Source organism: Protopterus annectens, chromosome 6.part0, assembly GCF_019279795.1.
Source record: "Protopterus annectens isolate FY-2018-M chromosome 6.part0, PAN1.0, whole genome shotgun sequence".
Lineage (NCBI taxonomy): Eukaryota > Metazoa > Chordata > Ceratodontiformes > Protopteridae > Protopterus > Protopterus annectens.
In genome coordinates, this window is record NC_056737.1 from 1,700,523,247 (window position 1) to 1,700,549,161 (window position 25,915).

Consider the following 25,915-nt stretch of genomic DNA (forward strand, 5'->3'; position numbering starts at 1 on the left):
GATGGTTGGTGTGGGAGGCAAAGAGGTTGACCTCTGGGTTTTCCCATTTCTGAGTTATTAGGAAGAAGGTGCTTCCGTTGAGCTGCCACTCGTGTGGGTCCAAAAGCTTTCTGCTTAATTGGTCTGCCAGGCAGTTGAGAGAGCCTGGTAGGTATTGTGCTAACAGGTTTAATTGCATGGAAGAGGCTGTGAGCCAAAGGGTCATGGCCAGATTGCACAGCAGGTAGGAGAGAGTCCCTCCCTGCTTGTTGATGTCCCACATCACAGTGGTGTTGTCTGTTTTGATCAGGAGAGAGAAGAGGTTTGAAAGCTATTAAGGCCTGCTGCACAGTCAACATTTCTTTTTGACTAATGTGCAGGGAGATTTGCTGTGGGCTCCATTGGCCCTGTATGCACCTGCCATCCAGATGAGTACCCCGACCGTCGTCTGATGCATCTATGGTGAGGGTCTGGGCGGCAGGATGTGGGGAGAAAGGCAGCCCCTTGTGGGTGCAGGCTGTTGCCCACCAAAGAAATTCCTTCCTCAGGCAAGGAATAATAGGTAGAAGAGTTTCCAGATCTTGAGAGTGTTGACACCAAAGGCTCTTTAGGTACCACTGAAGTTTCCTCACATGCAGTCTGGCATATGGAATGAGGAGTACTCAAGATACCATGAACCCCAGGACTTGCAGGATTTTCCTTGCAGAAAGCTGGGGCCTGGTGGCCAGTTGAGAGAAGTGAGGTGACAGGAACATTTGTTTCTCTGGTGTAAGGCATGCCATCTGGGATGCTGTGTTCAGACTTGCTCCCAGGATTGGGTGGGTACCTGTTTGGATTTCTTTTTGTTGATTGTGTACCCAAGGGAGGTTAGAAGGTTTTTTTTTACAAAGGCCAGGTCTTTGAGCAGCTTTTCCTGGCTGTCTGCCCGAATAAGGCAGTCGTCTAAGTAGAGGTAAATTTGTATATTTCTTTGTCTGCAAAAGGCAATGGCCGGAGCCAGGCATTTTGTGAAAACTCTGGGAGCAGTAGACAAGTCAAAGAGAAGCACAGAGAACTGAAAGTGTTGAGATCCTGCCCTGAAGCAGAGATATTTTCTGCAGGACTCCCTGATAGGAGTGTGGAGGTAGGCCTCTTTTAGATCCAGAGTGGCTAGCCAAGCGTCCATGAAGAGCATGGGTAGCAGCTGCTGGAAGGTGAGCATTTTGAATTTTGGGATCACCAGGAAGGTGTTTAGAATGGATAGAGCGAGGATGGGGTGCCAGGTGCCCTCTTTTCTGGGCACCAGAAAAAGTCTTGAGTAGAAGCCTTGGCCTATCTGCTGTATAGGAATGTGCGCTACTGCCCACAAGGACAGCAGGGAATGGATTTGCTTTTGAGCCTCTGGCCACTGATTTGGTGGTAGATCTGTGAACCCTTTTGGGGTTGGAAGGGTATGGAAGGAGAATTTGTACCCCTGAGACACAATGTTCAGAACCCATTGGTCCTTGGTAATGGTGGCCCAGGTGCTTGAGTGAAAGGAGAGTTTTCCTCCTAGGGATATGTGATGGTGGGCAAAGGCGAAGCTGGGAGGACGCGAGTCATTGTGAGTTACTACCATAAGGAAGTGGCTTAGAACTCCCTGGTTTTGAAGTGGAGGAAGTCCACTGCTTAGATCTCTGCAACCCCTGGGGCTGCTGTCTGGGGGGGGGGGTCTGTTTCCACGGGGCATAGGCTGGGAAAGTTTTCTCAGAGAAAGAAAGGATAGTGTTTGGAGGGAAAATGCCTGCTGAACCTAGGGGGTTGGACCTGTAAGAAATCTTTAACTGTCTGCATAGATTTTGCTTTTTCTCCATCTTTTTTTAAGACCTCTTCTGCTTTAGCGCCAAATAAGTTATCTTTGTGCAAGGGTGAATACAGCAATTTTGATTTGACATGGTCTGGCAGAGGCTGTTCCTTAAGCCATGCATGTCTTCTGATAACAGATCCAGTGACTGCTGTCCTGCAAGAAGCTTCTAGGTTGTCAAAACCACAGTGCAAAGTGTGTTTAGTTACTTGACTTGCAGAATGCATCAAGTCTTGTAAATCTTTAGATTTTGCCCATGCAGGAAAGGAGGACATTTTATTTGTTAAAGAGTTCCAAGGTATGTTGCTATTTAAGCATATGGAACTGACAATTTAGTGCCCTGATAGCAAGAGTAGCTGAGGTGTATACTTTATTACCCCATCTGTCCACTGCTCAGGAATCCCTGTCTGATGGGGTGGGATTCTTAGCCGAGGTTGCTTTAATCCTTTTTGACCTTTGAGAAATGACCTCAGGGTCAGCTGTTGGATTTGTAAAGATATATTTGTGAGAGTCAGGGACTCTGTAGTACCTGTGTGGTTTTCTGGGAGCAGGAGGGATCACTTCTGGAGTTAAGCTGGATTCAAGGAAAACATCATCCACCACATCCAGTACTGGGGGGATGGCCAAGGGTCTGTGTTGTGGAAGGTCCAGGAACTCTCTGAGTCTCTTTTTAGACTGAGGGTAGTCTTGACTCTCCCACTGGAAATGTTCCCTAAAGGAAAAACCCTCTGGGGGAGAGGCTGAAGGTATGGATTCCTCTGCATCAGAATCCTCATATGTGGAGATGGGCTGCATGTCTTCATAGTCAGATGCATCGGATTCATCCAACTCTTGTTCAAAACTACTGAAGACAGATCTCTTTTCCTTTTTGAGTGAGCGGCTTGGCTTCCCCTAATCAGCATGATAAGGTCTTCTGCCATTTTAAGCATTTGAGACTGAGGCAAGGGAGCAGGCGTTTGAGAATGGGTAGTCGGTTTCCTGGGTATAGTTCAACCCCTGGGACTAAGGAACTTGGTTGTTTTTGAAAGAACGGTAGTTGCAAAAGAAGACATTGGTTTATGTCGTGATCCGGTGGTGCAAAGAACTTCCTCAGAAGCAGGTGCTTGCACAGTAGCTCCGGACCCATCCAAAGTAGAGGCGACCGCAGGATCCTTAGTCGAAGTAGAGTTCTGCGGCATACCGGACTCCGAAAGGGTGAGACCAGAGGCCTGCAAATTAACTGAAGCGGATATCAGGGCTGCGAAAGTGCCTCACTGAGTTCCAGAGGACTGACGACTAGCTTAATGGAAGCATCGCCAGAAGGTTTGGTCCTGTGCAGTCTGTCTCTGTAATTATCTTTAAGTTTTTTCAGATCATCTGCTGCTGGATGGCTTACTGAAGCCATATCGGAATATGAAGACTGTAAAAGGAAATATCTGGCTACAATAAGGGCCTGATGAATAGTTCTGGTGTTAAACAGAGCACAGAAGCGACAACGAGGGACGTCGTGGTCTGGGCCTAGACAAGTGACGCAGTAAGAATGGAAGTCCTGATGTGGTATTTGCTTTCCACAGGTGAGACAATTAACTTTTTCTGAAATCGGTTAGTGTAAAAAAAAGGATCCCCAACAGGGTACTTAGCTTTAGAAGACTTCAACTCGGAAATGAAAACTCAGGTAGAGGCCAACCGGCACTTGTGCGAACTGCTTCTGCTTCGGGCTCCACGGCAAGAAAGACTGATGTAATGGCATCGGCTGCCTTCCTTTATATCACTGATGACCTGATGTCAGTTCTCAAGTGACAGCAACCGACACAGAAATACTAAATCTCTGGTATTCGGGCCGGCCGCGGGCTACCCTGGCAGGGATAACCCAAATGTGATGATTGCAACAGTGAAACACGAAGAACATCTTTTATCAAATAAATCTGACTGAAACTGAAGAACTTCTGAAATGGAAACAGAGACGGCATTAATGCCCTGCTTCATTGCCCATAAAGAAAGGAATTTCCATTTGCTCCTATACCCTCTCCAAGTGAATTCTTTTTGAGATGCAGAAAGGATGAGAATCACACTTCCATCAATGGAATTGGAAGATGAGTAAGTCTGGGTGAGGCTGACTGGACAGTTGTGACAGCAAATTCAAATGGGAATCTAGAAGCCATAGGTGTTTCATCAAGTGAGGCTTAAGTAAGGGAAACCAAATTTAAGACCAGAATAGGACAGTGAGGATCAGTGTGGCTTTGCATGCTACTGCTGCTTTCTGTAATACCCAGAACATTACAAGAAGAGGGGAAAAGCATACAGAAGTTCAGTGGGCAACTGTCAGATTAGAGCATCTCTCATGGGCTGTCCCTCAAAAGGGATCAATGTAAAGAAGTTGCAGCATTTGGTGTTGGTCAGGGAAAGCAAGTAGACTGCAGTACAGCTAGCCTCAGCAACTGAATATCTGATGAGCTACCACTGGATTGAGAGACTACTTATGAAGCATCAAGACATACTTGCTGAGACTGTCAACAAAACAGTTGGCTTGCCCAGAATATGTGTTACTGTCAAAGTGATGTGGAGCAATTTCCTATTGCCAAAACCCTCATGGTCTCTCAAATAAGTGGGGGAGATCTGGTTCCTCTTTACTTGCTCAACTACCATACTCATAAACATGTTGTCTGTTTGAACTGAAATCACTCCTAGAAGGGGAAGGGCATGGAATTCCTGAAATGCCAAGAAGACTGCCATCATCTCCAGGACATTTATGTGAAGACTGGCTGGTTGATTCAAAGTTGCTTAAACAATTTTCCCCTCAAAATGCCCTCACACCTCAAACAGGAGGCATCCAAAGTGACTGCCACTTTGGAGTAGAAAGAACAAAGGGTCTCCCAGCAGAGAGAGTGAAAGACTTGAATGACCATTTAAAATGAGCCATGCACAGTTATGTAATGATTAAGGGGGCTGCAAGATGATCTGAAAACTGCATCCACTGGACCCTGATTAGCCAGTGAAGTATGTGCATGCAGAAGCATTCATGAGGGACCATGACTGTAGATGAGGTCATCAAATGAAGTACCAGAAGTAATAAAAAAGCTGACACAGACTGGTGGTTCAGAAGATGGTGAACTGAAGCTCTGAGGTTCTGGATTCGCTCTGGTAAAAGGATAACTTGCACAACTTGTGTCCAGATGGCATCTGAGACGATATGAGGTATTGGCAGCTATGCCAGGAGAAGTAGCGCAGTGGGCACAGCTAACTGGAATTTATTAAAGAATTATATGTTATTTGAATATCAAACTGAAGTGTACAGATGCGTGTGCTGAAAATGTAGTTATAAAACTGCTCGTGTTAAAAATGTACCAACAGCGTGCCCTGATGGACAAAAGAAGAAATGTACACATATTATTGTAACTGTTGAAATAAACATATTGCAATAAGGGTTACTGGAAGAGAAGAGGTTTATCTCAATCCAGCTGACTTTGAAAAATAGTAAGAAATTAAATTACTAGGCCTAGGCCATAAAGATGTTATCAAGCCAGAGACCCAATGACTGTACGAAGTATGGTTTATTAGCTCCTGTACGAAGAGTGTAAGTGTTTTATGACTTCCAGAAGCTGCATCAGTTTTAGCAAGTTTTATGTTTGTGTATTATACATGTGTGCTAAATCCTGGCAGTTCCTAGTAATGGGGGGGGGGGGGGGGGGGTTGCATGGGAACCAGAAGTCAGATGACCAGATGTATGTGATGTCATTCTGTAATCCATCACTAAAATAATGTTTTAATGCTAGCTAAGACTGAAGTTTCAGAACACTCTGTTCCTGGAACCTGACAAGGAAGGACCTCTCACCTACTTCATCTTGCCTTGCTCTAGTAAGTAACCAGGGAAAAATATTTCTTTAGATCAGTCAGGAACACATAGTGACATTAGTTAAGTACTGTTCTTCTCTATCTGTGTGAATCTATTCTGTGTTAATTTAATATTTCCTGTGATTGAAACTCTGGAGTTTGCTGTACATAAATATTTAGTATTTTCATGTTATTTTCTTATTTATTATTAAATATATTCAAACTTTTCATTGTGGCTGGTCCTTTAGAGAATATTTTAATCTTCAAGAGTACTTGTATATATTTGGTGACAACTATGGCTACCCCTGAAATCCCTGCTATTGGTCAAACTACCATTTGTGTTAATACTGATTTCACGCAGTATAAATGGGTACCCTTGCATCAGCCTTAGAGTAGCTGGCTTTGCAGTGTCTTGTGGTGGTGTAACTATCTTATAGTCTGTGCAGAGTGGGGCATAGCTAGTAAATCTGTGCCAGCCTTTCCCTGCATGGAGCAAGGACACAAAGCACTAGTTTCACAGAGAGGGTGCTGGAGGACTTGGCTTGGACACTCAGCTGAGGACTCAACCCTGCAGCTGTCCCAGTGAGGAGTCTTACTGGGGACCTGGAAAGAGAGAGAGAGAGAGAGAGAGAGAGAGAGAGAGAAACCAGCCCCTGGACTGAGTGTATTCTCTGTGTGCTCTTAAGGGAAATTGTGCTTGATGCTGAGAGCTGCATCTGGAAATACTGGGTGCGTCCATTTTTGTTCCAAGTGAATGTCCCTCTATAGTGTCAGTGGTGAGGAATCAGGCTCCTTGATTACTGGCCCAGTGTGGGGACATCACAGTGTCCAATACATATTATGGACTGTGTTGCAGATGGGTTTGATTTTTCATAGTTTGCAAAGATACCCAAGGATAGGTAAAGCTGCAACAAGTAGTCTCTGGCATGAATAGGAGATTCTCTGGTCATAGCAGTGTGGAGCCAATTATCCAAACATTAGAAAAAGTGGATCCCTCTGTTTCATGTGGGCTGTAACCATTACCATCCACTTAGTTAACACGGGGGGGGGGGGGGCTGTGGTGAAAACAAAGGGCAGAGCTCTGTATTAATAACAACCGTCTCCTAGCCAGAAGTGTAGAAATCTCCTTGATGTATTTGCTACCTTGATGTGGTGGTAGTTATCCTGGAGATCTATTGAGCAAATCCAGTAATTTCCTTTCATACAAGGCAAAATCAACTGCACCATGACTATTCTGAAGGGGTCTTTGTGACATGAAGATTTAGAGTAATGAAGTCTAGACTGGACATAAGGTCCTCGTTCTTGGGTATTAAAAAGAATCTGGAATAGACTCTTGATCCTCTTTGATCTGGCAGGACCTCTTGGGTCGCTCGTTCTTCGAAGAGAGAGTATTTCACTCTGGCTAATTTTGTTGTTTGGGGTGAAATGTCTGGGTGTGCCTAGGTTTAAAGGGGTACTTGATAAGAAAAGGGTATGTTATAACCTTGGAATAATCTTTCCCACTCAACAATCCTGTGTGATGGCCATCCACTCAGGTGGGTGGGAGGTAAACAGCCCCCAAATGCATCCAGAGGGGAACAGGTGGGCAAGCATTCAGGGGTGCTGGTACTTTTTTCCCAAAAAGGGCCTTCAGAATCCCTGATTCTGTGAACCACCTGCCCTCTGGCTCAGCATGTACACAAAGTTGCAAAGCCAGAGACTGTTATGACTCATTGCCATGCCTACTCCTGATGCATGGGATTGTTCATCAGCATCATTATGTAAAAGTTTCATGAAGAGGTTGGTACTGTTAAGTAGTCTCAAACTGCTTTCTTGACTTTGGTGTAGCAGCCTTCCAAAAAGTTTCTAAAGCTTGTTCCACTAAATCTCTTTGGAATTGACTTGGGTATTGTATAATTTAACACTCTCAGGGCAAAGATGTCCAATGTCTGAGTACGCTTCTCCATTATGTCCATTTTCCTAGACACCTTATTGGGTGGAGAGACAGGAAGTGTATCAGACAGCTCCCTTTTGGTGGCTGCTGCTACAATCAAAGAATCCACCACAGGTCCCTTAGACCAGAGCTGCCTATCTTTAGGAGGGCATAACATTTTGCCTTGTTTTCTGTGAATGGCTTCAGAGGAATCAGGTTACTGCCATACCTACCTGGCAGTCAGATCTATCAGATGGTTGGCAGGAGGGGCCACCCAGAAGTTACAAGGTGCATAGTGACAGGCCTCAAGTAACTCCTCATCCTAAATGGGTCCTATGAGTCATGATTCACTCTCTTATCAATTCCAATGTCTCACCAAATGTGGCATCTCCAGGAGGGCATTGGGGGTAACCATTTTGAACATTCAAGACAGTGTCAGATGACAGAGACTCCATTGGGATGTCTTGTTTCTAGGATGGGAATATGCAAAAGGAGGCACCATCAGCAGAATCCTCAGACGAATCAGTGTACTTATGCTGGTAGTTTGAGTTTATTGTCTTTACTATGACCCTGGAAAGCTTGCTGAATGAACACAAAGGCCTCACTGAGACAAATGACTGGTGTCAGAACCATGGCCTTAAGCTCAATGCCAAAAAATGCGTCTTCCTTCCCTTTGGGAAAAACCCGGTTCCCATGAATTACCACATCAATGGTAGTCCACTGAATACAGAAGGCATTATAAGAGATCTGGGAACACAGGTTGACAGCAACCTCTCCTTTGACCACCACACTGCCACTGTGGTCAGAACGTCCTTCTATGTGGCACATCTCATTACTAAGGGTTTTGCATCCAGGAAGAAAATGGTCATTGTCTCCCTCTACTCTTCCCTCATTAGGCCAATCATTGAGTTCAATGCCCCATTTGGCATGTACCTCACTAAACACCTACAACAACTGGAGAGGCCACAAAAGTACCTCACAAAGAGGATCCTAGGCCTTAAACATTTGTTCTATATGGACAGACTAAAAAAACTCCAACTATTCTCTGTCTCATATCGCCTACTTAGAGGCGATCTCTGCTTGACTTACAAAGCCATGTCTGCCCAGCTCTGTTAGAAATGCTACATCTAAAGAAATCCCAATCCCTCCGCACCACACGCTCCAGAGACCTCAACTTCATTAACACAATCAATAGAACATGCTGGAGAGAGAGGTTCATAACCCAGAGACTGCCCATGCTATGGAATAGACTTCCCATACATGTCAAGCAGAGAACCTCTCTGGCCTCTTCAAGAGAAATCTTGATGAGTGGATGGGAAACAGAAAATTCACCTCAGGGATCACTCCAGTGGCTTTACTTGACAGAGGCACTGGAACTAAGGTTGGGTATTACGATGCCAGGGTAATCCTATGGGCAAGGCTTGTAAACGCCCCAGGGCCATTAGCCTAGTACACACCTATAAACCTATGAATAAGCTAAGGAATGGATATCAGGACAGGACATTCAACACAGGACATATCACCTAACCTATCCCCTTTTCAGGGCTGTTCTCCTATCTCAAGATTCATTTATGGTTGACTCACTTTAGAAACTAATGTATATATTGTACATTACACTCTGCTTGATTGCACATTGCACTGTGCTTGTTCACTAGAATGTATATACACTGTTTTTTTCTATGTAATTAGGCTGAACTACTCTGTTATTTATATTTCTGTATTTTTTGTTTGTGAAATGGTTTTGTATTTCACCTGGAATGAGCCTGTAATTGGTCAATATTTATCAGTGCACTACCCCGATAAATAAATATAAATAAATATTAAAAATAAGCAATCTGTTCTTTTGGGGAAGGAAAAATCTCAGGTTTCCTTTCCCCATATAATAAAACAGCTACTGGTAAAAGAGATTTCATAAAACTTCAATATGACTTTCCTTCTCATTGCATCCACCTCTCTCAAAAAAAAAAAAAAAAAACTGCTGTTCTATTACTGTAGCCCCTGAATATCAGCACCACTGCTGAGTACTTGTGAATATCATAAGGCCAAAAGTCATATGCAGTAGGTTAGTTCTCAGATCCTTCTTTACATAGCAGAATTCCACTTCCTGTCCTTTCTTAGACCGAAGGCTGAATGCCCATAATTCCATTTACTACCTAAAATCAAGTGCCAGGGAGCACTGGTTCTTAGCAAGCCTCAAAGCAAACTAGGTCTCTCTCTCTAACCTTGCTTTCTCCACAGATGGGCTCAAAACATGGGACTCCCTTCCTTCACCTCCGAGACATCTCAGTAATTATACATAATTTCTCTCTCTCTAATAGTACTTCAATGCAGATCTAAACACCACTGTTTTAATCCCACAGTGACCACAGATTCCCCCTCTATTTTCACACCACCTTTAGAGTATCTGCCCTTATATAAGGGTGAAAAAACACAAATACTGGCAAACTCTCATCTGCCAACCAAGTGAACTCAATCTAAACTATTAACGGTCTTAACTTTTATGAAATCCTTACTAATGTAAATATGAATTGCTCTAAAAATGCCATTCCAAATACATGCATCTCCAAATGGTTATATATACCTAGAATACTATTATCTAGTATGTTTACTTATTGTTTCTTAAATTGCATTTGTCTGAAACCTCATGCTTTCTACCTGGGTTAAATTTGAAATAGAGCACCTCTGAATCAGTACATTACCCCAGTCAACAAACTATAAATAATATAAAATAAAATAGAAGAGACACTCACTCTGTAATCCTGTCACACCCAGGAGCTGGCTTTGAGGAATTATAACTTGGGCCATTCCTGGCTGACTAGATGGAATCACATGCAACAACTGGCCATTTTCTGACTGGCTGGCAACAATCATCTAAAAAAGAAAAATAATTCAGACGTTAAAGAAAAACATTAAGTTGTCAAGAGTGCCTTTGGCTTGAAATGCAGAATATGACAAATGCAGTGTACCCTATCTCAAGCTGTTATTTCCCTACATACTGCAGTGCTGCAGACCACACTTGCTACATACCCCGATCTCTGCAGCAATCTATAGCAAAGAAACAGCCATGCCTTTATAAACAAACAAATGGAATGCATTTCAGTACTGTTCTTCCTTTGATTAAGATATTCTACATTCAATTGTGCAGGGATAGAATATATGCCTACCACAGCGGACTGCCTCCAGTGCAACAGGTTTGAATGAAATACAAGTGGCGCTTAGCCCTATCTTACCTTCCCTCCAAATGTGAATAACGTGCTGTACAGCCCTATGCTGTTGAAGCTTTGTCTGCAAGAAGAGGTAGGTGCAGACTTTCTAGAACAGGAATAGGGCGCACATCTAATCAGTAAGGGACTCCATTTTAATCAGAAAATTGGCAAGGAAAGATGAAGACAAACAAAATTCTGGACTGCTTCACTAAAGAAGGAGAGTACAGGGCTTTTTTTGCTGCACATTTACCTCCTACAGGGTGACAAAGGCAAGAGCACCGCTACTCACATGTGCAAAGAAAGATCTATGTTTAGCAGTAGTGAGTGCACACTGCTAGTTTGGCTACTGCACATCACTATAAGCCACCAGCACTTTTGCTACAGCCCCCCCTAAAGAAGTTGGCTGGGGGAGATGTTCATATAATTATAATAGATAATATTTAAGCATAAAAGCCAAAGGTCAATAAATGCAAGGCATGTAATAACACTGGTGGTAAGTCACAACCAAGTTTTTGACTAGACTGATTTGAACACAGGATTCAGCTTATTTCTAATATGAAGATGAAAACAGAATTGCATCAAACAGCTCCTAGACAAAGTAGGCATCTTAACCATGTAAGAAAGAAAATAAGTAATACAGTGTCAGAAATCTACTCATACTTTACAAATGAATGACATGCAGTAGCCAGAATATTTGACTCAAACAACTAAACAACATTTGGGCTCATCTCTGCCTTGGTTCTGAATGAAAATGACAGTCTGAACTACTAAGTCTAGGGAAAATGTTAGTGCTTTCCTAAGACTATTGTATGCATCATTTAGAATAAGTCTACAGCTGAAGTAAAGACAGCAATGATATAAGCCCTTTTGAGGTCTACTGAAAACTTCACTACAGTAAGTGTTCCCTTATTTTTTTATAAAATTACAATGCACAAAGATTTACAGTCCATGTAATGAAAAGATCATTTATAAGTATTCAAACACTGCTGACAATTATGAGGACCTCCAGTCAGCTGGCTGACAAAAATGGCTACAACTTTCACAGGTCAGCTGCCTTGCTTTATACCAATGACAACCTGACATCAGTCCCTGGCGACCTGTAGCCGGCGCAGGAGGGGCAATCTTTACTCTGGTATTCGAGCAGGCCGAGGGCTACCCAGCAGAGATAACCCACAAGTGATGACTGCAACAGTGAAACACGAAGAACATCTAGAGGTCCAGGTGAGATAGGAGCTGGCTGAAGAAAGGCTGTAATAACAAGCCAGAGTCAACTTACCTCTTTGAGGGGGAGGGTTGAGTGGTGGATGCCCATGAGAGAGGGTATATGCCATTAGAATCTCTGTTGGAGACTAAGGGTCACAGGAAGTAGTCTGATTCCAAGTGATGTGGAGGGCTTTTGAGGAAACACCTCTTGTGAAACCAGAAGAAAATGCCCTTCTTGTGTGCCCACTACACCTAAACCCCTCATGACATTACAGACATTCACAATGGGAACTAGTAGGGCAAAAATTAAAAAAAAAAACTCTGAAAAACAGGATCTCACCACTGGGTCTTATACTGTATCACTGAAAACTCTCTTGAACAAATGGCATTACATCGAAAATGCCATTCAATGAATTCTGCTCGTGGGGGGCTGTGCCCCCTACACCCCTCGCTAATTATATATACCAACTCCAAGATCGCACTACAGTGAGGAAAGGGCAAATTTTCCAATCTTCACTGTACTGCGATCTCACTATGAACAGTTTGATGATCTAATAGGGACCCGCATCACTCTCCCCCTCTCCCCAGAGGAACAAATGAGATATGGTGCCATCATTTCTGTGGAAACAGATGAGCTATCTGGGAAGGTAATACACAGGCTGGATGTTCACCAGGCATAGGAAGCTAAAAATAAACCCCATAAAAGTGCTGTAAAAATTAGTAGAAAAAAAGCTGAAATACTGGTTATTTATAAATGTATTTGTTGTGTCTTTCGGCTTTTCCCGGTTAGGGGTCGCCACAGCGGAACTCCGGTCCGCTAATGATTGGTAGTTGATTTTTACATGCCGAGTTACCAGCCCTGATGCACAACCTTCAACGAAGGTACGCCCATTCACGCATGTCTCCATGCAGAAGACGCTCTGGCTGAGAATCGAACCGGACAGCGTCTTATTGTGAGGCAACAACACTACCGCAGTTATTTATAAATGTATACTTTTCTAAAATACTCAGTGTCCAAACACTGCCAAGTATACCCATTTCATGCATTTAACATAAAGAGGAAGTGCAGGTCATTGATGACAAAAGTAGAGTATTGGTGACAAGTGTCTGAATCTTTTGAGCGGACCTTACCACTGTCCTGAAAAAAAATCATGGCCTTTTGAGAGAAACTCATGAAAGAACTACAAGGCTTAAGTCAACTCCAGATCATAGAGGGAAGGAACTATGACTGAGGCACTGGTAAAAAGAAGTTATGTAACTACCATAACGTTCCATGTTAGTTGTCTTCATCTCGCCTTCTTTCTTGCTGGTTGGGATCGGAGCCGATCCTCGGCTCCGACTCGGCCATCTTCTATAGCTCGAGAGCTGTTTACTGGCTCGAGGCTACCCCTTATCCCATGATGCCTAGTGCTAGCTACCCAGATCTCGTTTGAAATAGCTAACCCCAGACACAGCCAGAGAATCAACCTGTCCAAGCAAACAGGGTGAGCATACCTGTCATACTCTCTAAGTCAGTAGAGGAAACAAACCAGAGAACACTCAGCCAGTGAAAACAAAACTCCTCTCGATCCAGTAGGACAGGGGGACGAAGGGTGGGACGCAAGAAAGAAGGCAAGATGAAGACAACTAACATGGAACGTTATGGTAGGTACATAACTTTATGTTAAGTTGTCTATCTCGCCTTCATTCTCGCTGGTTGGGACAGCGTCCCTAGCACCTACAATCCTGGACGCCTCATTGGAACAGACTCTTCAGAACAGTGGAACCAAAGTCAGACCTGTTCCTGGAGACCATATCTAGCTTGTAATGAGAAATAAAGATATGAGGATTTGCCCACGTAGCAGCTGCACTGATAGAATCCATGGGCAACCTAGATTGGAAGGCTACAGAGGTGGCCAAGGCCCTAGTAGAATGACCTTTCGGTTTGATAGGCAACTCTTTGTTTCTCAATTGAGAGATGAAAATAATAATGTGAGACAACCACCTGGATAAGGTCACTTTGGAAACTGGGAGACCTTGTTTGCCTAAAGCATAGGAAAGGAATAGTTGGTCCGACTTCGTTATATCCTTAGTCCTATGCAAGTAAAAATGCAATTGTCTATGAACGTCCAATTGGTGTAATTTGTATTCTGCCTTGTTGGAGTGATTAGGGAAAAACACCGGAAGGTCTATAGACTGGTTTAAATTATTTTCTGAGCAGACTTTTGGAAGGAACGAGGGATTAGTCCTCAGAGCACCCTGTCCTTGTGAAAAAACCAAGTATGGAGGACGAACACATAGTGCCTGAAGTTCAGAGATGCGTCTGGCTGAAGTAATAGCTACCAGAAAGAGTGTTTTCCAAGACAGAAACTTAATGGAGCAGGACGCTGCAGGTTCAAAGGGAGGCATAATTAAGGAGGATAGAACCAAATTAAGGTCCCAAGGAGGAGGGGGATCTCTCAGTGGAGGTCTAAGGAGAGTAGTCCCTCTTAAAAAGGCTTTACAGAGCTTATGAGACAATGTTTGAATTAGACAACCCAACATGAAAGTTAGAAATGGCCACCAATTGAACCCTGATTGTAGCAGAAGCGGACCCAGAATGAAAGAGTTGTGCTAGGAACTCCAAAATTTTGTGGACTGGGGCTGAAAAGCGATCTACGTTCCTAGCCTTTGCCCAATAAGAAAAACGTTTCCATTTGCTAGCATAAGTTTTTCTAGTTGTGGACTTGTGAAAGGAGACAATAATCTCACGCACGGCCGGGAAAATGCTGAGAAGCCTGGCTAAGGTTGGAAGTGGAGCAACCAAGCTGTGAGCTGGAGTGTTTGGAGGGACTGATGCAGCCCGCCTGAGTGATGAATCAGTAGGTCTGGAATCGGATCCAGAGTCCAGGACTGATAGAGAATGTAATGGTGCAGAAACGGAAGCCATATCTGTCGAGGCCAGTAGGGGGCAATGAGGATCATTTTGCAACCCAACAATATTGCTTTCTGTATGAGTTTCAGTATCAGGGGAAACGGAGGGAAGGCATAAAGAAGTCCCGGAGGCCAATCGTGGACTAGAGCGTCTCTAGGTGTGTGACCTGGAAGCGGAAGAAAGGAGAAGTAGTTGCTGCATTAGCTGTTGAAGGGGGTGGCAAGAAGATCGCAGCAAGGCTATCCCCATTTGCAGAAGATCAGATCCGCAACTAACTGATTCAGAGACCACTCGTGAGGCATGAGAATAGCTCTGCTGAGCCTGTCCGCTATGACGTTGGACCTCCCAGGGATGTGCGTCGCAATCAGAAATCGTTGGGAGGAAATCGCCCACTGCCAGAGTCTGAGTGCTTCTCGACATAGGGGTTAGGACCTGGTTCCGCCCTGCTTGTTGATGTACCACACCACTGACATGTTGTCCGTTTGAATTACAATGGTCCCAGAAGGGAGAGAGTCCTGAAGAGCTTGCAACGCTAGGAGCACGGCTCTCATTTCTAGGACGTTTATATGCAGATGGTACTCGTGAGGCTGCCAAGTGCCTTGGACTGTCCTGCCCTGATAATGCCCCCTCCACCCTATCAGGGAGGCGTCTGTGATCACTGTGGCAACTGGAGGGGGCTGAATGAAGGGTCTTGTCCTGAGTCACTAGTGGGGAGACCATCCACCAGGAAAGGTGCCTTTTGCATGCTTCTATAATCATGATCATGTGAGACATGGGCAGCTGTTGGAAAGACCACTGTGTGAACAGAAGCCACTGAAGGATCCTCATGTGAAAACGGGCCAGTGGGATTAGAACTGCTGCTGCCATGGAAGCCAGAGTTTGAAGAACGAACCCAACTTGGATCCTTTTGCTCTGCATTAGGATTTGTACTTGCTGGCAAATTGTAGACACCCTTTCTGGCAGTAGCCTTGCAGACATGTTCCTTGTGTCTAAGTCTGCTCCTATATAGGTGGTAGATTGACAGGGCAACAAGGCAGATTTTTTGAAGTTTATTGTAATGCCTAGCTGGGAGCAGATTGCGATTGTGTAGTCCCTGGCTTGCAGAAGTTGATGCCTGGTAATAGCAGTGAGGAGCCAGTCGTCTAGATATGGAAACACCTGGAATCCTCGACGTCTCAGGTGAGCCGTGATCACTGCCATACATTTGATGAACACCATGGGGGCTGTGGCGAGACCAAAGGGCAGAGCTCTGAACTGGTAATGACTGGCTCCCAGCCGGAAGCGAAGGAATCTCCTGGAGCGCCTGTCCATTTTGATGTGGTAGTATGCATCCTGAAGATCTATGGAGCACATCCAATTGTCCTGACCCAGAAAGGGTAGAATGGACTGTAGTGTGACCATCCGAAACTTTGTTCTTTGAACAGACTTGTTTAGTCTGCTGAGATCCAGAATCGGTCTCCAGTCCCCTGTCTTTTTTGGCACCAAAAAAAACCTTGAGCAAGTTCCGGATCCATGTTGGTCTGCCGGGACTTCCTGGATGACTCTTTTTTCCTAGCCGTTTTGAAACTTCTATGACTGCTTGGTCCCTCAGATTGGGTGGAACATCTGGAAGGGATTTGCTTGACGGTAAGGGGGGTTGAGAGAAAGGAATTTTGTAACTTCCGGATATGATTAACCATACCCATTTGTCTTGCGTTAAATTTTGCCAGGCTTTTGGGTACAGTGAAAGTCTTCCCCCGACTGCCTCTAGGAGGTGGGCAGCTGGGCAACCCTTCAGGGATGCTGAAAGGGCTTCTCAGAGAAGGATTCTCTGTTGCCCTGGTTCTGCAGACCCCCTCTGCCACGAGGGCGGCATCTGTTGTTGTTGTTTCCCCCTCTGCCCCTGGAGGAAAAATTGCTACGTGTGTCAGGCGAGGCTCCCTGGGATTTTCGGAACCACATTTTACCACTCTTCTGACCCTTGGGGTATGGTCTGGAAGGAGTGAAAAAACGGACTCCCATGGCAGAGAGAGTCTTGCCTTCTTGCTCACGCCTAGTCAAAGTGTCTTTCACCTGTGGTGCAAAAAGAAAGGAACCATCAAAGGGGGTGTTGGTGAATGACGCTCCAAAGGATTCCGCAAAATTACACAGCCGCATCCATGCATGTCTCCCAAGGGCCACGCCCGTACCTGTGGCTCTACTCGCACCATCGGCCGCACAGGAAATGAGCCTCATGGAGGAATTGACTACAGAATTAAGGGTCGCCAGCTGGGAAGCCACTTTAGCTTGAGCCCCCTCAGCTGATGGATTCTGAAGGGTATCTCCGAGCTCTTTAAGGAGATCCCTCTGAAGTCGGGTAAAATGGCATAAGTAGTTCAGTGACCTCATAGAAAAGGTCACTGAAGCAAACATTCGCTTCCCGTATCTGTCCACTGTCCTAGACTCCTTGTTAGGAGGATGGACAGACGAAGAGGTTTCCGCAAACTTTTTTTTGGTGGCTGCTGCTACCACCATGGCATCAACAGGAACATCTTTGGTAAGGAACTGCTTATCATGGGGTGCTGTGATGAACTTGCCAGGTCTCCTCGGAGTTGGTTCCACTGTATCTGGGGCTGACCAAGGAGGTGGAAGGTCGGGAACTGAACGCATCCAGGAATACAGACTCATCCTCGGGTAGGGGCTAGGGGATTCCAGTTCCCCCTCTGCTTAAGCATTTCTAAGATGTCCAAAAAGGAAACATCTTCAGAGGGGGATCTCGGGGACCCTTCCGAATCATCTAAGTCTGTATCAGAAGTGACAGACTCAGGGGAGTCTATGTGCTTCCTCTTGCACTTCTTCTTACGAGGGGGCTCCTCTGAAAGATCAGGGGAGGCCTCGGAAGAAGAGGAAACACCCAACGGGCTGCCCTGGAGTGCCGGTTCCCCACGCTTGGGGTCTGGAGGAGGAGCAGAGGTTGGCAAAGGCACTATAGGGGACGGAGCCGATGGGGCCGATAGTGGAGCTGACTCAGTGGCCAGCACACTTCTCATGACATCGAAGGCGTCCCTGCCACGATGCAGAAAAGGCTCCAGTTCTGAGGAAATCGGAATCCTTCTCCGCACCGAGGGAGACGGCTCCGAGGCCAATGTAGGAGCCGAGCTCACCTGCGCCAAAGCCCCGAGAGGGAGAATGGGGTCGGACAAGGGTCCGATGCCACTCGCCCCCTCGGAGCTGACGAGAGAGCCCCGGCGTTCAGATCCCTCGACGGACTGCACCATCGAGGGAATCAGAGCTGACGACGGAACCGAAGGAGATAGAGTTATCGGCACTGACGGTTCCACTACTCGAACCCCAACAAACTCCGACTCCGAGCTCAATGGAGTCGGAGGAGGAACATCGATAGAAGTGGACGGAGCCGACACCTGTTGAGGAGGGCTGGACAACATCTTGGCAAGTGCCTGCGACTTTAGCAACCTACTGACCACTCTCTCCACGTCGTGATCCGAGAGCTTAGAGGATCGAGAGGAATGAGAAGATCCGTGACTGCGCTCGCTCTGAAGCTGGGGAGACCGAGGAGCCGAATGTATCGATTCCAGAGAAGGGGACCTCAGCCTCTTGTGGCTTTGCGAAGGCTCCAAAGTTTCTGATGGAGCCGACGGGGAGATATAGTCTTATCACTTCCAGCTGGAACAGAAGTAGCAGGTAGAGTCTGAACCAAAGATGGCTCCGAACTTGGAGCCGACGATTTGGTAGATTTAGGGGATATCACAGGCTGAGTCTTGGCCGGTGAATCCTGGGGCTTTAAAAGACCCCTAAGAATAAGCTTATTCTTACGCTCCTGCAGAACATTTGGACTAAATGCATGGCAGATAGAACAAGAGTCCTGCAGGTGCACAGCGCCTAAACAATAGATGCAAGAAGTGTGCCCATCTGTCAGAGACATTTTCTGACAGCATGAGTCACACTTCTTGAACCCAGACACCTTGGATTTTTTTGACATCCTGTAACAAAAAATACAACAATAGCTAACAAATCAAAATACAGTCTACAGAAAAACACAGTATACTACAGAGTAAAGCTAAAGTTTTTTTTTTTTTTTTTTTTTTGATAGGAAGCCACTAACTCAAATGGCTAGCCTATAAAGAAGGTAGAAGGAAAGCCTCTAGCCTAAACGGCTAACCTGACAAGAAAAAGATAAAGAGGGGGGAGAGGTAGAACTCTCTAAATTAAACAAGTTCTAAAGGGGTGGGAAGTAAGCTACAAATACACACTTAGCTAAGACAACAAATATAAGACTAAAAGTTAACAATAACCCCTAGGAAAAAGACTATTTCTAGTAAAAAAGTTCTATAAAGAAACTTTATACGAGCCTGAGCCAGAAAAATGACACCTCACAGCTGAAGTGGCAAATGAGATCTGGGTAGCTAGCGCTAGGCATCATGGGATAAGGGGTAACCTTGAGCCAGTAAACAGCTCCTGAGCTATAGAAGATGGCCGAGCCGGAGCCGAGGATCGGCTCCGATCCCAACCAGCAAGAACGAAGGCGAGATAGACAACTTAACATCTTAAGTTCAGTTACTCGGCTCCGATCCCAACCAGCAAGAACGAAGGCGAGATAGACAACTTAACATCTTAAGTTCAGCTAGCAAGTGTGTTGACTACAATGGTACCACTTAGCACAAGCTAGGAGAAAGAATCAAAGGGAGCAGCTAATCAGTGAGCTCCTTGGGCTGATGAGAAGTGTACAGCACTTTAATCGGGATTTGGATTGAGGTGTCCAAGCATTACAGGTTCTGCCTTGGTAAGGATCTCAGTGGTTAACGAAGGAATGGCAAAGGTATAACATATTCCATGGAAACATGGATGACTTCATCATATACAACTCCTGCTCTCAACTTCTTGCTCTGGTAGACAGGACAGGGGAACACATGGATTCAGTAGAGGCTGTGCTAAGCTAGATGTGCAGGATGAAAGAAGTGGCATAAAAACAATATCAAAAGAGAACCACAAGGTCTAAAAACAAGCTGAAATAGCAATTAGGGTCACCACAAAAAATAAAATACAGGAATTAGAAAAATAGAACTGACAGACTGCAACAATGCACAGAACAAATGGTGCAAAAAAGGTTTCAGGGACAACCTAGACGTGACAGTAATGTGCATACCATAACACTGGATTTTGACTATCCACATCCATATCCATCCACTTTACTGGGTAGGAATGGTCTGCCACTAGGCACCAACACAGCAAACAGCACTTCAAGCATCCTGAGCTCCTTCTTTATTGCTCAAGATGCATCACCACTCACTTTCCCTTTAGATCAAGTAAAAGTAATGTCAACATAAATTGCTACAAGAGAAGCATCACTTAAACTAGGTAGAGGAAATAGCTTCAGGGCATTGGTAAGGTCTGTCAGGATAACAAGTGACAATATAGGAAGCAGGGGGCATTGGGTGGGTTTGTGAAGTGGATTGACATGGACAGTTAAGATTTAGCATTATGGTAAGCACATAACCATTATATCTTGGACTATCAAGTCTGTCCACTGAATGGGACAAAGCCCTCCCAACTAAAATCCTGAGTGTCTTAATGGCATAATACCACAAAGTATGTGGCCCAGAAGGAAGATCTGAACCCAGACACCATGTTACCATGTCCAACATGTAATGTTTATACAAGGTATGCATTTGTACCCAGGTAGTTGCTGCACAAATGCCATAGGTTCATATGTAGGTACTAGGCTATCAGCCCTAGGGCCTATACAAGCCTAGCCATAACGATTCCCTGGCTATTGCTTCCCACAAATATTTACTTTCCTGGACCCCTGTCTAGCAGGGCTACTGATGTGATTCCCGGGGTGAACTTCCTATCTCCCATCCAATCGTCAAGGTTCCTCTTGAAGAGGGCCATTTAGGCGCTCTGCCTGACATATATGGGCAGCCTATTCCAGAGTATGGGGAGTCTCTGGGTCAGGAACCTATCCCTTCAGCATGTTCTATTCATCGTGATGACAACGTTAAGATCCCTGGAGCGTGTGGCTCTGAGGGACTGGGATTTCTTTAAGTGTAGCATGTCCAACAACTCTGGGTTTAACATGGCTTTGTATGTTAGGCAGAGATCGCCTCTGAGTAGGCAATATGCGACAGAATATAGCTGGAGTTTCTTTAGACGGTCAGCATAAGGCATCTGCTTTAGGCCTGTGATTCTTTTTGTGAAGTATTTCTGCGGCCTTTCTAGTTGTTGCAGATGTCTTGTGAGGTACATACCAAAAGGGGCACTGTATTCTATAATGGGTCTAATGATGGATGAGTACATTGGGGCAATGACCTCCTTTTTTCTGTCTGAAAACCACTGAGGAATTCTTGGAAGTATGCAGAAGTAGCAGAAACAACTCTCCTAGAATGTGCCTTTGGAATGGTCTGGTAGTATAAGCTCAGATACATGAAATGCAATCTGATCATCCTCTGGAAATGGAAACTTTGGAAACCTTTTGGTCTAACTTGGATTTAAGAAAGGCTACAAACACTTGATCATATTGGTAAAATTGCTTTGTACATTGAAGGCAAAACCTCGATCCTCTACGGAAATCTAGACAATGAAGGAAGTATTTTCCCCTGTTTGAATAGGAAGGAAAATGATACAGGCAAATGGATGGGTTGATTTAGAGTCAATTTGGTGGCTATTTTGTGTAGAAAGGAAGGGTTTGGATTTAAGGAAATCCTGTCTCTGTGAAAGATCAAGTATGATGGCTTGCTAGATAATGCTTGGAATTCTGAGATTCTTAAAGAAATGAATGCCACAGGAAAGTGAGTCTTTCAGGACAAAAATCTGAGTTATCTTCAACAGACTGGTTCAAAGGGAAACTGAGTCACTTTCTCTAGGACAAAATGTTAGATCCCAGAGTATTGTGGGGTCTTTAATGGGGGGAGCTTAGCAAAAAGGCACCTTTTAGAAGGACTTTGCAACTTGTTCGGGAAGCAAGGTATTCAGAATTCAATCCCATATGAAAGTTGAAAATTGTCACTAAATGGACCTTGATAGTTCAATAGCTTGAATTTGCATCAAAAAAAGATGACAAGAAGGAGAGAAATGAATGGACTGGAACTGAGAAAGGTTTTAATCAACTCTGGATGGCCCAAAAGAAGAACTTTTGCCACTTGGTCATAAAGAGCTTGTGAGTAAAAGATTTCTGAGAGATCTGAATCACCTTTGAAGGAAGATTGGGGTCCCAGATCATTAAAAGAACTGGAAAAAACTGTGGTTACTCAAAGGAATATTGTGTTTGAGTGAGACCTGCCAGACAGGTGGGACAGGACTCAGAAGATCCATGGAGGAATCTAGAAGCAGGGGTACCTACTTTATGTGAGGTCAAAACAGAGGGAAAGTACAGTTTTGTACCTACCATAAATGTAGATGTTCGAAGATCCACATTGCTGCAGTCCTTACATATGGGTAGTCCACTGTCCTCGGTCGGCCCGAATACCAAAGTATTAGGCTGACGTCGGTCAAGGCGCTTAAAACTGACATCAGGACGTCAGGGTACAAATGCACATGACCGACGTCATATCCTCAGTCTTTTCTTGCCCCAGATGTCAGAAGGCCCTAAAAAGAAAGGCCAAAGCCAAAAAACAGCAAAAAACAACCAACCACCCCTGCACTAATGATATTTACAATATTCACAACCCAAACCACACAACCACCTCTAACTACAGAGGGGAAGGAGGGAGGGTAAATTGGACTGCAGCAATGTGGATCTTCGAACATCTACATTTATGGTAGGTACAAAACTGTACTATGTTCTTCATCTCACATTGCTGCAGTCCTTACATATGGGTAGAATCCCAAAGCAGAGGTAAGGGAGGATGGCAAAACTATAAAGCATTAGGAGCTGCCAAAATGCCCTGTAAAATTGCAGTGGCAAAACCAGCCCTAGATTTAGAGTAAAGTGGAAGGTGGTAATGCTTAGAGAAAGTATGCACTGAACTCCAAGTAGCTGCCTCCAAAATATCTTTAGTAGCCACCCCTTAAAAAGCTGTAGAAGTGGCAGTAGCCCTAGTGGAATGAGGCCTAATCCCAGCTGGAATCTCCTTACCATGATGGGAATAACAGAAAGCAATACAAAAACCAATCCACTTAGAAATAGTCTGTTTTGAAACAGGCTTGCCCTGAGAACCCAAAGCAAATGAAACAAACAACTGCTGAGACTGCCTGAACCCTTTAGTTCTGCTCAAATAATATCGCAACTGTCTGTGTATATCCAAAGTGTGCAAAATCTTTCCCCCTTTATTTTGGGGGTTTGCATAAAAAGTAGGTAAATGAATAGTTTGGTTTAAAGCCACACTAGAAACCACTTTAGGCATAAAGGAAGGGTTAGTACGCAAAGATACCCTGTCCTTGTGGAAAATTAGGAAAGGCTCAACCGCCATAAGGGCCTGTAATTCAGAAACCCTTCTCGCAGAGGTAATGGCCAACAAAAAAGCAGTCTTCCATGATAAATATTTCAACTCGGCAGTCGCTGCAGGCTCAAAAGGTTGTAGAGTGAGTTTCTCCAACACAAAATTGAGATCCCAAGCAGGAGTAGGAGCTCTACGTGGGGGTCTTATATTCTTTGCCCCTCTAAAGAATTGCTTAAACAAAGGATGAGAAAATAATGGTGGGTCACAGTCATAGTGAGCAGAAATTGCTGCAGCATGAACCTTAATAGAGGAGAAGGACAAACCTTTGTCCAATAACTCAGTAAGGTATTGAAGAGCAACACTTAAATTAGGTTTAGAAACATCAAAGTCCTTTGCTGTACTCCAAATTAAAAATCTCCTCCATTTATCAGCGTAAACTTTCCTTGTACTAGGCCTTCTGGCCTCCAAAATAACATTCAAAACTTGTTGCGGAAGTTGAGACCCTCCAGGGTTTAAAACAGAATATGCCAGGCTGTCAGATGTAGAGAGTGAAGTTTGACATTGAGTAAATGACTGTTCTCCTGAGACAGCAGGTGTGGAATCGAAGGCAAAGGCCATGGAGGCTCCCGTACCAGACTTCTCAGTAATGGGTACCAGTGCTGTCGAGGCCAATCCGGAGCTATTAAAATCATGGTTGGCTTGTCCTGTCTGACCTTCAGGAGTACCTTTGGGAGGAGAGGCAGAGGTGGAAAGGCATACACGTGAAGATTGCTCCAATTGAATGAGAGAGCATCCACTTTCCAAGCTGTGGGATGAAACCTTTTGTGCAAAACTTTGGCAGCTGGTAATTTAGAGGAGAAGCGAACAGATCTATGTCTGGAGTTCCCCATAACACTGTCAATTTTTGAAATACATGAGGATCCAATTTCCACTCGTGGGGATCCATAATTTGTCTGCTCAACACATCTGCTAAGGAGTTCTGTGCTCCTGGCAGAAACCTTGCCTGAAGATTCAGCTGTAAACTGAGAGCAGTCTCCCACAAAATCATTGCTTGCCTGCATAGAGGATAAGAATGTGTCCCCCCTTGCTTGTTGATGTACCACATGACAGTTGTGTTGTCTGTTAGAATCAACACCTGCCCTGGAAGAAGCAAATCCTTGAAAGCTATCAATGCAAATTGGACTGCTAACATCTCCTTCAAGCTGATATGTAAATGTCGAAGTCTGGCAGGCCATGTGTCTTGTATCCACTTTCCATTCAGATGAGCTCCCCAAGCTTTGTCTGAGGCATCTGTCGTTAGAATCTGACTCGCCTCTGGTCGGGTCACAGAGAGTCCCTTGTTTAGGTGACATTCCTGAGCCCACCACAAAAATTCCTTTTGGATGCAAGGTATTATCTGAATGACAGTGTCCAAATCTTGGCAGTGCTGCGTCCATACATTTTTGAGATACCATTGTAGCTTCCTCATATGCAGTTTGGCATTGGGAAGTACCAGAATACAAGATGCCATGAACCCCAAGGCTTGAAGGACTGTCCTTGCAGTCAGCCTGGACTGACGAGACAATTGGTGGAAGTAAAGAGAAAGATTCTTTTGTTTGTCCGGGGTCAAAAAGGCCATCTGGGATGCTGTATCCAGTCTCACACCCAGAAAGCACATGTCCTGAGAGGGTACTAGACTGGACTTTATTTCATTCACAGAATACCCTAGGCATCTTAACACTGCCATCACATACTGTAAATGATGAAGAAGTTCGTCCTTTCCTTGAGCCAGAATCAGGCAGTCGTCCAAATAAGGATAGATTTGTATTCCTCTTAGCCTGAAGAAAGCTACCACTGGAGCCAGAACCTTTGTGAACACTCTGGGCACAGTAGATAAGCCAAAGGGCAATGCAGAGAACTGATAATGAAAAGTCCCAGCCCGAAAACGCAGGTACTTCCTGCAAGAGGGCCTGATAGGAATATGAAGGTAAGCCTCCTTGAGATCCAGAGTCACCATCCAGTGATCTTTGCCCAGCAGAGGTAAAAGCTGTTGTAACGTCAACATTTTGAACTTGGGAATGTCCAGGTATGTGTTGAGGATAGATAAATCCAAAATTGGTCTCCACGTGTTCCCTTTCTTTGGTACTAGAAACAGGCGAGAATAAAATCCTAGGCCCACTTCTGGCAGAGGGACCGGTTGTATAGCTCCTATTTGTAGTAGTAGAGAAATCTGTTTGTGAGCCTCTAGTCTTTGTTGAGGAGGAACGTCTGGCATGCCTTTGAAAGGAGGTAAGGTATGGAAATAAAACTTGTAACCTTGGTGTATGATATCCAATACCCATTTGTCTTGGGTAATTAAAATCCAATTTTCCTTGAAGAGTGCCAACCTTCCTCCCAAAGGTGCTGCCAGGCAAGAAGGATCTGGCAGCTGAAAAAGTAGGTCATTGGGCCTGTTTACGAAAGGACTGGCCCCTGCCCTCACTCGAAGACTGTGCAGGTGAACTCCATGTTCTAGGTCTGAAGGAACTCTGAGCTCTGCCCCTACCACGTCTAGATCTACCCCTAGACTGAGAATCAGAGGAAGGATACGTCCACCCCTTAGCAGGCCAATTTCTACTAAACTTTGGGGGCTGAACTTGCAAAAAATCTTTAACAGTCTGCATAGACTTAGCCTTGTCTTCCAATTTCTTCAGGACTGATTCCACAGGTGGACCAAACAACACTTCAGACTGCAAAGGAGCATCCAAAATCCTTGTC

At 44.7% G+C, this 25,915-nt stretch overlaps 1 protein-coding gene across 2 annotated transcripts in view; it reads right to left on the reverse strand.

Annotated features, from left to right (window-relative positions):
* The window catches only part of CARF (calcium responsive transcription factor), a 2,518,000-nt gene that overhangs the window by 1,865,105 nt on the left and 626,980 nt on the right, over positions 1 to 25,915 (reverse strand). For both annotated transcript variants that reach the window (XM_044075092.1, XM_044075091.1), the window contains exon 5: positions 10,274 to 10,394. In XM_044075092.1, the coding sequence (XP_043931027.1) occupies positions 10,274 to 10,394 (121 nt within the window). The remainder of the gene's footprint in view (positions 1 to 10,273; positions 10,395 to 25,915) is intronic.